Source organism: Peromyscus maniculatus, chromosome 1 (genome assembly GCF_049852395.1).
Source record: "Peromyscus maniculatus bairdii isolate BWxNUB_F1_BW_parent chromosome 1, HU_Pman_BW_mat_3.1, whole genome shotgun sequence".
In the NCBI taxonomy this organism is placed as follows: domain Eukaryota; kingdom Metazoa; phylum Chordata; class Mammalia; order Rodentia; family Cricetidae; genus Peromyscus; species Peromyscus maniculatus.
Window position 1 is genome coordinate 35799718 of NC_134852.1, and position 14080 is coordinate 35813797.

The 14080-nt window shown below is 38.1% G+C and overlaps 1 protein-coding gene across 1 annotated transcript in view; it reads left to right on the top strand.

Annotated features, from left to right (window-relative positions):
* Nucleotides 1–14043, top strand: part of LOC102913688 (uncharacterized) — a 33997-nt gene extending 19954 nt beyond the window's left edge. Inside the window, 2 exon segments of the mRNA XM_076574879.1 lie at nucleotides 10217–10479; nucleotides 10482–14043. Of these exon segments, the coding sequence (XP_076430994.1) occupies nucleotides 10217–10479; nucleotides 10482–12083 (1865 nt within the window). The 3' untranslated portion in view covers nucleotides 12084–14043.
* The last annotated feature ends 37 nt before the right edge of the window (nucleotides 14044–14080 follow it).

A 14080-nucleotide genomic window follows, 5' to 3' on the forward strand; every position in this document is an offset into this window, starting at 1 on the left:
TCTATCTGTACCCCATTTTTAATTGGATTATTTGGTATTTTGATATCTAGTTTTTTAGTTCTTTATATATTTTGAAAATTAGCCCTCTATCAGATGTGGGGTTGGTGAAGACCTTTTCCTATTCTGTAGGCCGCTGTTTTGTCTTATTGACCATATCCTTTACTTTATAGAAGAGTTTCAGTTTCAGGAGGTATTATTTATTAATTGTCAATGTCAGAGTCTATGCTACTGGTGTTATATTCAGGAAATAAGTAGTCTCCTGTGCCAATGCTTTCAAGGCTACTTCCCACTTTCTCTTCTATCATGTTTGGTGTAACTGGATTTATGTTGAGGTCTTTGTTCTACTTAGACGAGTTTTGTTCAGGGTGATAAATAGGGATCTATTTGCATTCTTCTACATATTGCCACCCAATTATGTCAGTACTATTTGTTGAAGACATTTTCTTTTTTCCTTTGTATAATTTTGGCTTCTTTGTCAAAAATCAGGTGTTCATAGGTATGTGGATTAATGTCATAATTGAATTAATTCAATTCAATTCCATTGATCCACGTGTCTGTTTTTATGCAAATATCAAGCTGTTATTACTATAGCTGTATAGTAGAGCTTGAAGTCAGGATGGAAGTTCCTTTATTGAACTGGATTGTTTTAGCTATCCTGGGTTTTTGTTTTTCCATATGAAGTGGAGTATTGTTCATTTGTGGTCTATGAATATTGTGTTGGGATTTTGATGGGGATTGCATTGAATCTGTAGATTGCTTTTGGTAAGATTGCTAATTTTTACTATGTTAATCCTACCTATCCATGAGCATGGGAGATCCTTCCATTTTCTGACATCTTCAATTTCTTTCTGTAAAGACTTAAAGTTCTTGTCAGACAGGCCTTTCACTTGTTTGGTTATAGAATTACCCTAAGATATTTTATATTATTTGTGGTTATTGTAAAGGGTGTTGTTTCTCTGATTTCTTTCTCAGCCTGTTTATCATTTGTGTGTAGGAGGGCTACTGATGTGTGTGTGTGTGTGTGTGTGTGTGTGTGTGTGTGTGTGTGTGTGTTAATCTTGTATCCTGCCACAGCACTGAAGGTGTGTATTAGCTATAGGAGTTTCCTGGTAGAATTTTTGGAGTCACTTATGTATACTATCATATCATCTGCAATTAGAAAAGTTTGGCTTCTTCCTTTCCAATTTGTATCCCTTTGATCTCTTTAAGTTGTCGTACTGTTCTAGCTAGAACTTCAAGTACTGTATTGAATAGATATTAGATGCTGAAAAAGCCTTTGACAAAATTGAACACCCCTTCATGATAAAGATCTTGGAGAAATCAGGGATACAAGCAACATACCTAAACATGTTAAAAGCAAGCCGACAGCCAACATCAAATTAAATGGAGAGAAACTCAAAGCAATTCCACTAAAGTTGGGAACAAGACAAAGCTGTCCACTCTCTCCATAGCTGTTCAATATAGTACTCAAAGTTCTAGCTAGAACAATAAGACAACAAAAGGAGATCAAGAGGATACAAATTGGTATCGCTGTCTGGGGGACCAGCCTCCAGCAGCACAAGATTCAAAGGGAAATCCACAGAGTTGGTGCCTACTAGACTTTTCTATCTGACAGGGTTAGGGAAAAAGACACTCACACTTTCTCTTGCTGGTTTCTTTCTTTATTCTTTATTCTTCCATTGTACACTTTTTCTACAGCTTATATACTCCAACAAAATCTTTCAGGCAATATAGGAATTACAATGTGGTTACATTCTATTTTTCAAATGAATGATGATAATGAATACAGGTTTTTCATCTCCCTTACATGATTAAAACAAAGTCACTCCAATAACCTACATACATTTACCTCTAAGTAACTTGTTATAGATTAATAGAATATGAGCAGCCAGAAGATATTTTTTCTCAGCCAGCTCTTTTGTTGGCAGGCATCATACTGCAGTTACAAAGAAAGAATCAACCACTTTATTATTTACCTTGAAAGGTAATCTTATAAGGAATCCTAAACCTAAATTTCATACCTAAACAACAGTCAGCTATACTTTAAATCTTTCAGGTGCATACCCACTTGTCAATGGTTTCTTTTATCAGGAGATTGAGGGCAGGAACGAGTACAAGGAATTAATCATTACCTTTGATCATCGTCCACCCTAGCAAGGAAAGTACGACAGCTAATAACAATTGGGCTGCTTTGTATTTTTGACCTCAGCCTGTGTCCTTGTTAACTTTAGATTGTTTTGGGCTTTTTCATCTCAAAGCTATTATCAAGACATCTGATCTAATCTGAAGTTATTGTAAGACTTTGTTTCAGCTAATGATGCACACTTAAACCTGTGACTTCATCTTTCAGCATTAAGATTAAAGGAATTTGAGCCTGGCTCCTGGGACTCATTTGTTTTTCTTAATCATCAACTTGAACTGTGATCCTTAGGTGAAACTCATAGGCCCTAGCTGTGTAACATTTACTTGGATTTATTTTTATTAATCAAAACTGTACAAACTAACATTATTATCAATTAGACGGTACAGCTTAGGGAGAAATTGTTTTCATAATAATCCACAGGTAAAAATGCCCAATAGATGGGATGTTTCCATGAAATAAACACATTACAGACAGTAGTGATCTCCCCACACCCATTCACACCATGTCAGTTACCAGAGAAAGACAGCAGCAGCAAACATATAAAGGCACAGCAGAAGCGAGAGACATTCCAGGGTCTGTCATCTCAGGGCCTTGCCTATCCAAGATTCACTCATTATGGAGCCACTTCCTGGTGGGCTGACACCTTGAACTTCAGTTGCCACCTGTTGCTCCTCTGACATGGCCACTGGCAAATTGAAAAGGAAGAAGTCCTATTCGTTTTTTTAGTGTCATCTTTAAGAAACTGTCTCCCAAGTTCTTAAGTTCTTTGGAATACAGTTATCTCTTTTTTAAGGATAGTTAAGCAATAATCATTGGCCCTAGTGAGTTCCTCATGCTTACTCAGAATGACTGCAAAGGCAGCCAGGAGTGACTGGAGAAACTAGTTTCTGTGAATGACTGCGAAGAGGCTTAATTTCTTTGTAGGAGTTTTTAGAAAAATTATCAGTTTTTGTTCCCAGCAAACTCAGCCACAATCATAATTGACGAAGCTAAGAATTACTATAAGAATAAACATAATGAAAGTTAGAGAGGCCTGAAGCCCATGAGCTCCCTAGGATCAGCAGAGGGGTCTGCAGCATCGCTTCCATGGGTCTTTGACAGGTGGATGGGATTCTCCAAAGGGCCTTGTCTTAAGGAACAAAACATTTATGCACCATTCCCAGGGGTGACAGCATGGCTTCTTCCAGTTAAGCTCCAGACATATGAGAGACCCTGACTTAAAAAACAAACAAACAAACAACAACAACAACAAAAAAGCAGGTGGATAAGCCAGTAAAACAACATGTGAGCACACACACAACACAGCCTTCTACCTAGCTTGGCATGGGGGCTGTGATGGCTCTCCTTGGTTGTCAACCTGACTACATCTGGAACTAACTAAAACCCAAGCAGCTGGATATACATGTGAGAGAATTTTCTTAATTAAATCATTTGAAATGGGAAAACCCACCTTTAATCCATTTCTTTTGAGGTAGGAAGGTCCACCTTAAATCTTTCCTGACCTTCTGGTGGCATCCTGTAAAAAGGATGTGGAATAAGGAAGCTCTTGCCTTTTGTCTGCTTCCCCTCACTCTGCTGGCAAGTCCATTCCTTCACTGGCACGAGAGCCTACTTCAGATTCCAGCATGTACTGAAGACCAGCTGAGACATCCAGCCTCATGGAGTGAACAACCCCTGGATTCTTAGACTTTGTGTTGTTAGACAGGCATTGTTGGCCTGGCTGGACCAGACCCTGTAAGCCACTCTCATAAATCTCATATATATAGAATGAACAGTTCTCTTCTTCTGGAGAACCCTGACTAGTACAAGGGATGTATCTGTAATACCAGGGTTTGGCAGGTAGAAGCAGGAAGATCAGAACTTCAAGATTATCCTCAGCTACATACTGAGTTTGAAGCCAGCCTTGGCTACATGAGACCATCTCAAAACACAGAGGGGTTGGATAGATAGTGCAGTGGTTAGAGCACTTACTACTCTTACAGAGGACCCAGCTTTCGCTACCAATACCCAACACCCTCAGAGGTTTGCAACCACCTACAACTCCAATTCCCAAGGATCTGGTAATCTCTTTTGGCTTCCTTGGGTACCAGGCATGCAAATTGTATACATACATACATGCAGATGCTCACAAAAACACATAAAGTGAAAGTAAATGAATCATTAAAAATAAGCCAAAAAATTTAAAAATACAGACAAATAACAGCAAAAACAAAGCCTTCCCAAATAAAGCATCAGAAAAGAATTTCTATCATCTAAATGTACTAATTGATAACACTTTGCCTCATTTTCTGTGTTTGTCTACAACTATATGTTTGAGCACTTTTTTTGAACTGTTTGATGGTAAGTCACTAATAGGACACTTGATTCTAAGTATTTCATGTATCCACTGGTAGGATATTATCCACTAACAACCTTCCATCAATCCTCGTTAATGTAAACAACCTGTTACTATTATCCTAAGAAAATTATCTCAGGAGTATGCTCAGAAGTTCAGCTTCTTCTATGGGTTTTCCCATTTTAATGGACATTTTTTATTTGATTTTAATATTCCGAACATTTCAGTTTCAAACTTCTTAAATGCATTTATTATTGGGTTTCCTTAGATGTCTTTTTCTCCCCTTCTTATTGATTTTTTTTCCTCACATAATATATGCTGATCATGGTTTCCCATCTTTCTACTTTCAGTTCCTTCCCATCTCACCTGTCATCCAGATCCACTCCCTTTCTGTCTCTCCTTAGAAAACAAACATGCTTCTAAGAGATAGTAATATGATATGATATGATATAATAAAATGGAAAATGATACATTGGGTTGGGATGAAACAAACTCTCCTAAGGAACCACCACGAGGATTTCCATAGTAATTATACAAGTTTGCACTCCTACCAGCAATGGATGAGTGTTCCCCTTACTCCACATGTTCACCAGCATGAGTGGTCATTGTTTTATAAATTTTAGCCATTTTGACAGGTGTAAGATGAAAGCTCAAAGTAGTTTTGATTTGCATTTCCCTGGTAGCTAAGAATATTGAACATTGTTTCCCAGCCATTTGATTTTCCTCTTTTGAGAATGCTCTTTCTTGATCTTTACCCCATTTTTAATTGGGTTGCTTGTTTTCATGATACCTAGTTTTTTGAGTTCTTTATCTATTTTGGATGTTAGCCCATTATCAGGTTTGTGGTTGATAAAATCTTTTCCTGTTATGTAGGCTGCCGCCTTATCCAAGTGACAGTATCCTTTGATGTGCAGAAGCTTTACAGTTTCATAAGGCTCCATTTATTAATTGTTGGTCTTTGTGCCTGTGTGTGTTCTGTTCAGTAACTCTTTTCCTGTGCTGAGTTCAAGGCCATACCCTACTTTCTTTTCTATCAGGTTCATTGTATCTGGTTTCATGTTAAGGTCTTTGATGCATTTGGAGTTGAGTTTTGTGCACGGTGTTAAGTATGGATCTATTTGGATTCTTGTACATACAGCCATTCTTTTTGACTGGCACTGTTTTTGTTTTTGAAGATGCTGTCTTTTTTCTAATGTGCATTTTGGCTTCTTTACCAACAGTTAGGTGTCCATACATGTGTTGATTTATGGTTGGGTCTTCAATTCAATTCCCTTAATCAATGTGTCTGTTTTTCTGCCAGTACTATACTGGTTTTATTACTATAGCTCTGTAGTACAACTTGAGATTGGGGATGGTGATACCTCCTTCAGTTCTCTTACTATTCAGGATTGTTTTAGTTTTCCTGGGGTTTTTGTGTTTGCGTATGAAGATGAAAGTTGGCCTTTCAAGATCTGTAAAGAATTGTGTTGGAATCTTAATGGAGATTGCATTGTATCTGAAGATTGCTCTTGGTAGGCTGGCCAAGTTTACTATATTAATTCTACCAATCCTCGAGCATGGAAGATCTTTCCATCTTCAGATACATTCTTCAATTTCTTTCTTCAGTATCTTGCCCTTTTTATCATACAAATATTTCACTTGCTTGGTTAAAGTTACCTCAAGATATTTTATATTAGTTGAGGCTATTGTAAAATGTGTTGTTTCCCCGATTTCTTCTTTCTCAGTCCATTTGTCATTTGTACACAGGAGGGTTACTGATTGTTGTGATTTAATTTTGTATCCATCTTCTTTGCTGAATGTGTTTATGAGCTGTAGGAGTTCCCCCAGTGGAATCTTCAGGATCACTTATGTATACTGTCATATCATCTGCAAATAAAAATACTTTGACCTTTCCAATTTGTATGCCCTTGGTCTCCTTAGTGTCTTATTGCTCTAGCTAAGACTTCAAGTACTCTATTGAATCGGCATGGAGAGAATGGACAGCCTTGTCTTATTCTGGATTTTAGTGTAATTGCTTTCAGGTTCTCTGTATTTAAGTTGATGTTGGCTATTGGCTTGCTGTACAGTGTCTTTATTATGTTGAGGTATGTCCCTTTTATCCATAATATCTCCAGGACTGTTACCATGAATCAGTGTCGAATTTTGTCAGAGGCCTTTTCTGCAGATAATGAGATGGATGATCCTGTGGCTTCTTTCTTTCATTTTGTTTATATGATGGATTGCATTTATTGATTTATATATGTTGAACCATTGAAGCATCTCTGGGATAAAGCCTATTGATCATGGTGGATGATCTTTTTTGATGTTTCCTTGGATTTGGTTTCCAAATATTTTATTGAGAATATTTACATCTATTTTCATCAGGGAAATTGGTCTGTAGTTCTCTTTGTTGGGTCTTTATGTGTTTTGGGTATGAGGGTGACTAGCCTCATAAAAAGAATTGGGCAGTGTTCTTTCTGTTTCTATTTTGAGGAATAATTTGAGGATATTGACACGAACTCTTCTTTGAAAGTCTGGTAGAATTCTGCTCTAAAACCATCTGGCTTGGGCTTTTTATTTACTTATTTTTTTTTATTTTTGGTTGGGAGACTTAATTACTGATTCTATTTCACTAGGGGTTCTTGGTCTGTTTGAATTGCTTGTCTGATCTTGATTTACCTTTGGTAAGTGATATGTATTGCAAAAGAAAATCACCCATTTCTTTTAGATTTTCCAATTTGTTGGCGCACAGGCTTTTAAAGTGTGTCCTTATGAATCCAAGCTCTATTTTGCTTGGCTTTCCTCTGTGTCTGTTATCACATCCCTTTTTCATCTCTAATGTTTTCATTTGGATCCTCTCTCTCTGCCCTTCAGGTAATCTAGCTAAAGGTTTGTCAGTCTTACTGATTGTCCCAAAGAACCAACTGTTTGTTTCATTGATTCTTTGTATTTTCTTATTGTTGTTTCTATTTTATAGATTTCAACCCTGAGTTTATTTTTTGGCATCTACTCCTTTTGGGTGTAATTTTTGTCTTGTTGTAGAGCCTTCAGGTATGGCATTATTTTGCTAGTATGAGATCTCTCCAGTTTTTTTTTTTTTTTTTTTTACATAGTTACATAGTGCTATGAACTTTCCTCTTAGATCCACCTTCATTGTGTCTTAGAGTTTGTGTATGTTACGTCTTTATTTTCATTCAATTCTAGGAAGTCTTTAATTTCTTTCTTAATTTCTGTCTTGACCCATGTTTCCTTCAGTAGTGTGTTATTCTGCTTCAGTGAGTTTGTAGGGTTTTGTTTGTGTCTGTTAATTTCAAGCTTTAATATGTTGTCATTAGATAGATGCAAGGTGTTATTTGAATTTACTCCTATCTGTTGAGACTTGCTTTGTGTCCAAGTATGTGATCAGTTTTGGACAAAGTTCAATGAGGTGTTGAGAAGAAGGTATATTCTTTTGGGTTTGGATGCAGTGTTCTGTAAATATCTGTTAGGTCCATTTGATTTATAATGTCAGTTAGCTCCAGCATTTCTCTGTTTAGTTTTTATCTAGATGACCTGTCTATTGGTGAGAGTGGGATATTGCAGTCTCCCACTATCAGTATGTGAAGGTGAATATGTGATTTAAGCTGTAGTGTTGTTTATTTACTAAATTGGGTGTTCTATGTTTGGTGCACACATATTAAAATGTTTACATCAGCCCTATTTGCTTGGAATTTGAAGATCATTTTCCATTCTTTTACCATGAGGTGATGTCTATTCTTGGTATTATGGTGTATTTATTGGATGCAGCAGAAAGATGGCTCCTGTTTTCATAAACATTCTATTAGTTTGTATCTTTTTAACTGGGGAATTGAAACCATTGATGTTTGAGATATATGAATGGGAAGTGTTTGTTAATTCCTGTTGTTTTGTTGGGGTGGTGTGTGTGTTTCCTGTCTTTTGATATGGTGGTCTGAGATTATTCTGTCTTCTTGGGTGTGGTTAACCTTCTAGTGCCTTCATAAAGGCTGTATTTGTATATAGATACTGCTGAAATTTGGTGTTATGGTAGAATGTCTGAGTCAGAAGAAGGGAGTTTGGAGGTGTAGATCTGTGTGATTGGAGACCAGGGCAGAGATAAAGGGGAAGCCAAAATAGGCAATCTGCTACAGAGCTAGGGATGAGATTGTGGGATTGGATTTGGAGGAGAGGAGGAATTGGTAAAGAGCTGCAGGTAGCCTACCTGCTTCCCTGGCTGGTGATCCTTAGTGTTCTTAAAAATTCTAATGAATTCTCTCCCTCACCTTTTTTGTTGGTGTTCTTTGTCTATTTGTTTTTTTAAGACAGTTTATGTAGCTCTGGCTGGCCTGGAACTCACTCTGTAGACCAGGTTGGCCTCAAACTCAGAGATCTACCTGTCTCTGGCTCAGAAGTGCTGCGATTAAAGGTGTGCACTGTAGGCGGACCTTTCTTTCCCATCTGCCAGTTTCCAAATGACTGACAGGAAGATTTAATATAAATTATAAATGCTCAGTCGATAGCTCAAGCTTATTACTTGTAGTAGGACAGGCCCATAGAGTTGAGGAAATTGACTCAGACCAGTTGCCAAGGCATGCTCATAATGTACTCCTTATGAGCCAACCTGGAATTTGCCTGAGGGCCTAGCAACAGGAGCTGTCAAAGTTCATGGTCACTGTCAGAGGTCCTGGTCACTGTCAGAGTTCCTGGTCACTGTCAGAGTTCCTGATTGTGCAGAGTCTGCCTAAAGGCCTAACAACAGGTGCTGTCAGAGTTCCTGATCATGTCCAGTCAATGAGGGATGGCCACACAAACTGGGTGCTGGGAGGAGGGTATATAAGGCCTTCCCTGTTATTGAATAACTGAGCTCATTATTTGCCTTCAATGAGCTCCTGGTATCTGTGCCATTGATGATGCACCTTCTCACCCCCTCCCCCAAGGAAGCTGTTAGAATCCAAGCAATAATTACTAACTAGATCTTACAACTTAACCCATATTTCTTATCTAAGTTCTACCACATGGCTCATGGCTTGTTACCTCATTTCATACATGTCCTGCTTCCTCTGTGTCTGGCTGGTGACTCCTCTGACTCCATCTTTCTTTCTAGAATTTTCCTAGTCTCATTCTCCTGCCTAACCTTACCCTGTCCAGCTATTGGTCAGTCAGTTTCTTTATTAAACCAGTCACGGTAGCATATACTCACCTAGTGTAAAGGAATATTCTGCAGTGCACCACCACCAGGTATCTCTCCTCTTTCTTTCCATTTTCTTTTTAGCTTTTTTTTTTTAGAGTCTCATTATTTAGTCCAAGCTGGCTTAGAACTCAGGACCCTGTTATGTCTGGCTCCTTCTTGATGGGATTACAATTGTGCACTTCCACCACCACAGATTTTTACCCTGTTTTATTTTTCAGAATTTCAACTCCAGGTTAGTTTTCTTAAAGTGTGACACCTATTATGTATTTCTGTGCATTGATTTTTTTTTTCCCTCATGATTTGGTTCAAAAACTTGCACCAAAGGATGTGTATTTCAAGTAGTATGTAAAAAAGCACATAATATTATTTCAGTTTAGTTTGTTTTAATCTCATTAAGCAGATGTGCCTTCCCAAAAGAGTGTTGTCTTACATAAACTTTCATTATTGCTGCTCTTCTTGCTCCTGTTCAGTTTCTCAGAAAATACTTTAGAGTTGGGCCATTGATTGAATGGATTTTGTCTGTGTGTGTCACAGGGAAATAAAATAATCTTGCTTTCTCCTTTTCTTTCAGATTTGGAGTCAAATTATGAAGCTCAAAAATTATCTCCAGACAATCATACTTATAATATAAATTTACCCAAAGAGAGCATAAATCATGTAAGTAAAACTTTTGACCTCCAGGGCTCCAGTTTTAGTAATGCCCCCAACTATAGAACATTCAAGGAACTACAGAGTTGTCAAGAAGGAAATGATGATCAAAAGATTACCAAGAAGGAAAAAATACCTACTTTTGCCAGCCAAACTGTTACTCACAATATAGAAAAAGCATATGAAAATGTAAAGAGTGTGGGAAGTACTTTGATTGTAGTTCAACTCTTTTTCAGCATCAGACTATTCATATTGGAGAGAAAGCCTATGAATGCAAGGATTGTGGGAAGGCCTTCAGACTCCAACAACAGCTTACAAGACATCAGAAATCTCACAGTGGTGAGAGGCCTTATGAATGTGATGAATGCGGAAAGGCATTTCATCGTCCCAACCTGCTTAAGTACCATAAAACCATTCATACAGGTATAAAACCATTTGAATGTGAGGAATGTGGGAAGTCCTTCAAGCGTGTCTTCCACCTTGTTGAACATAGGAGTGTTCATGCTGGTGTGAAACCATATGAATGTAATGAGTGTGGAAAAGCCTTTAAACGTCGCTCATATGTTACACAGCATCAGAAAATTCATTCTGGTGAGAGACCCTTTCAGTGTAAGGAATGTGGAAAAGCCTTCACTTTTCTGGCACAGCTCACTCGGCATCAGAATATTCATAGTGGAGAGAGATCATTTGAATGTAAGGAGTGTGGGAAGATATTCAGTTTTGGTTCATTCCTTTTGCGGCACCAGAGTATTCATACTGGTGAGAAACCCTTTGAGTGTAAAGTATGTGGAAAGGCTTTTAGGCTTCAGTCATACCTTTCTGAGCATAAGAAAACTCACACTGATGAGAAACCTTTCAAGTGCAAGCTGTGTGGGTCAGCTTTCCGACGTAAGGACCAACTTAGTGAGCATCAGAGAACTCATACCGATGTGAAACCTTATCAGTGCAAGGAATGTGGGAAATCCTTTCGTCGGCGTTCAGGTTTTACTGATCATCAGAGTATTCACACTGGAAAGAAACCCTTTGGTTGTAAGGAATGTGGAAAAGTCTTTAGACTTAATATACACCTCATACGACATCAGAAATTTCATAGTGGCGAGAGACCTTTTGAATGCAAAGAATGTGGAAAGGCTTTTCATCTTTCCAGCCAGCTTAATTACCATAAAAGCATTCATACAAATCAAAAACCATTTGCTTGCAAGGAGTGTGGGAAGTCGTTCAAGCATGTCTCCAGTCTTGTTGGTCATAGAATTATTCATGCTGGTGTGAAACCATATGAATGTAATGAGTGTGGGAAAGCCTTTAATCATCGCTCAAACCTCAAGCAACATCAGAAAATTCATTCTGGTGAAAGACCCTTTCAATGCAAGGAATGTGGAAAGGCCTTTATTGTTCTTGCACAGCTCACTCGGCACCAGAGCATTCATACTGGAAAGAAATCATTTGAATGTGAGCAGTGTGGGTCAGCCTTCAGACTTAAGTCCCTACTCAATCAACATCAGAAAATTCATACTGATGTGAAACCCTATCAGTGCAAGGAATGTGGAAAAGGTTTTGTTCGTGGTACATTCCTTAAAATTCACCAGAGAATCCATACTGGTGAGAAGCCCTTTCAATGTAAGGAATGTGGAGAAGGCTTTCAATATCATTACCAATTTCTTGGACATTTTAGAATTCATACTGGCAAGAATCCTTATGAATGTAAAGAATGTGGGAAGTGCTTTACTTGTGGTAGAGACCTTAAAGTACATCAAAGAATTCACACTGATGAGAAACTTTATCAATGTTAAGAATGTGGGAAGTCCTTTAGTCAAAAATCAAACTTGGACACACTAAAATTCATATTGGAAAGAAGTCTTATGGAAGTAAGGAATGTGGAAATTCCTTTAGCAATAATGTTCAGCTAGCTGCATATCAGAATTTGTATTGGTGAGAAACCATATTGAATGTAAGAAATGTGGGGAAATGTTTAGATTTAGTTCAGCCTTCACTGAATAACAGAGAATTCATACTGGTGTGACACCCTATCAATGTAAAGAATGAGAAAATACCTTCAATTAGAACTCAGGCCTTCAAAATAAAGGAATCCATGCTTAGGTGAAACCCTATGAATGCAAGGAATGAGGGAACACTTTTAGAATTAGCCAAGCTCTTAAAGTTCTTCACAGAGTCCATATAAGTCTGAAACCCTATGAATGTAAAACATATGGGAAAGCATTTATTGTAAATGATGAACTTACACAACATCAGAAAATCCATGATCATCAGGAGTCCTGTACATGTTAGGCAAGTGGATAAGCCTTTGTATGAAAATTTTAGTGACCATCAGGGAACTCATTTTGGCAAGATTGTGGCTGAAAAGAATTTGGGAAAAACTTTAATCTGCTCTAGTATCTAGTATTTGGTCACCATCAGAGTATTCATATACTCTTCATGCCAAGAACCCCTTTGTCTTAGGGTTTCTATTGCTGCAATGAAACTCCAAGACCAAAAAGCAAGTTGGGAAGGAAAGGGTTTATTTGGCTTACACTTCCATATTGCTGTTTGTCACTCAAGGAAGTCAGCACAGGAACTAAACAGGTCAGGATCCTGGAGGCAGGAGCTGATGCAGAGGCCATGGAGGGGAGCTGCTTACTGGCTTGCTTCCCTTGGCTTGCTCAGCCTGCTCTCTTATATAACCTCCAAACACCATCCCAGAGGTGGTACCACCTACCATGGGCTAGACCTTGTACCAGGCTTTTTCTTTTGGGCCATCAACCAGCTCCCAAATTATGACACTGAGACTTATTAGTATTGAATTCTCACCCTTAGCCTAGAACTCTTTTGCTAGCTCTTATACCCTAACCTATTTCTCTTCATCTATGTTTTGCCTTGGGGCTTTTTACCTCTTTTACTTTGTTCATATCCTGCTGTCTCTGTTTGGCTGGCTGGAGGCCACCTGGCTTCTTGCCCCATTCTCCCCCTCATTCTCTCCTCTCTTCTTCCTCTTGTTCCTCTCTTCTCTAGAGCCTAGATTTCTCCTCCTATTTAATCTCTCTGCATGCCAGCCCTGTCTGTCCCTTTCCTGCCTAGCTATTGGCTGTTCAGCTTTTTATTAGACCAGTTAGGTTCCTTAGGCAAGGTGAAACAGATGCAACACATCTGTATATAACACATATCCATACATTGTTAAATAAATGCAGCACAAACAAATATAACACACCTTTACACAGTTAAAGCAATAATCCCCAGTTTAAAAATGTAACACATCTTTACCTCATTAAAATAATATTCCACAACAGGGCCCTCCTCATTAATCACTAATTGAGAGAATGCCTTCCAGCTGGATCTCATGGAGGCATTTCCTCAAACAAGGCTACTTCCTCTCCAATAACTCCAGCTTGTCTCAAGTTGACACACAAAAGCAGCCATTACATCCTCTGGGAATGAGAATATGAGAAGTCTATTATTCATAGGTGATACTCTCTTGGCAATTTTTATGAATGTCAGAAATAATTGGGTAGCCATCATGTTCTTCATTTACTCTCATCTTGTTGATTCTATAAACATAATTCCTCAAGCACTACTTACTCAGTACAGTCAACTTAGAACAAGGAACCTTCCATTTTACTATTTTTTTTATCCCATGGATCCTGTGACATTAGACTGTTTGCTTACTTTCTTTTTGGGTAATTCATTAATCACCAGCACAATATAAGCCAAAGCTGTGGGCACAGAGTTGTAATATATAGTAAAATTCTTGAGAAAGTATTTGGTCCATACCTGTGTTCTTTAAAATATCTTTTAC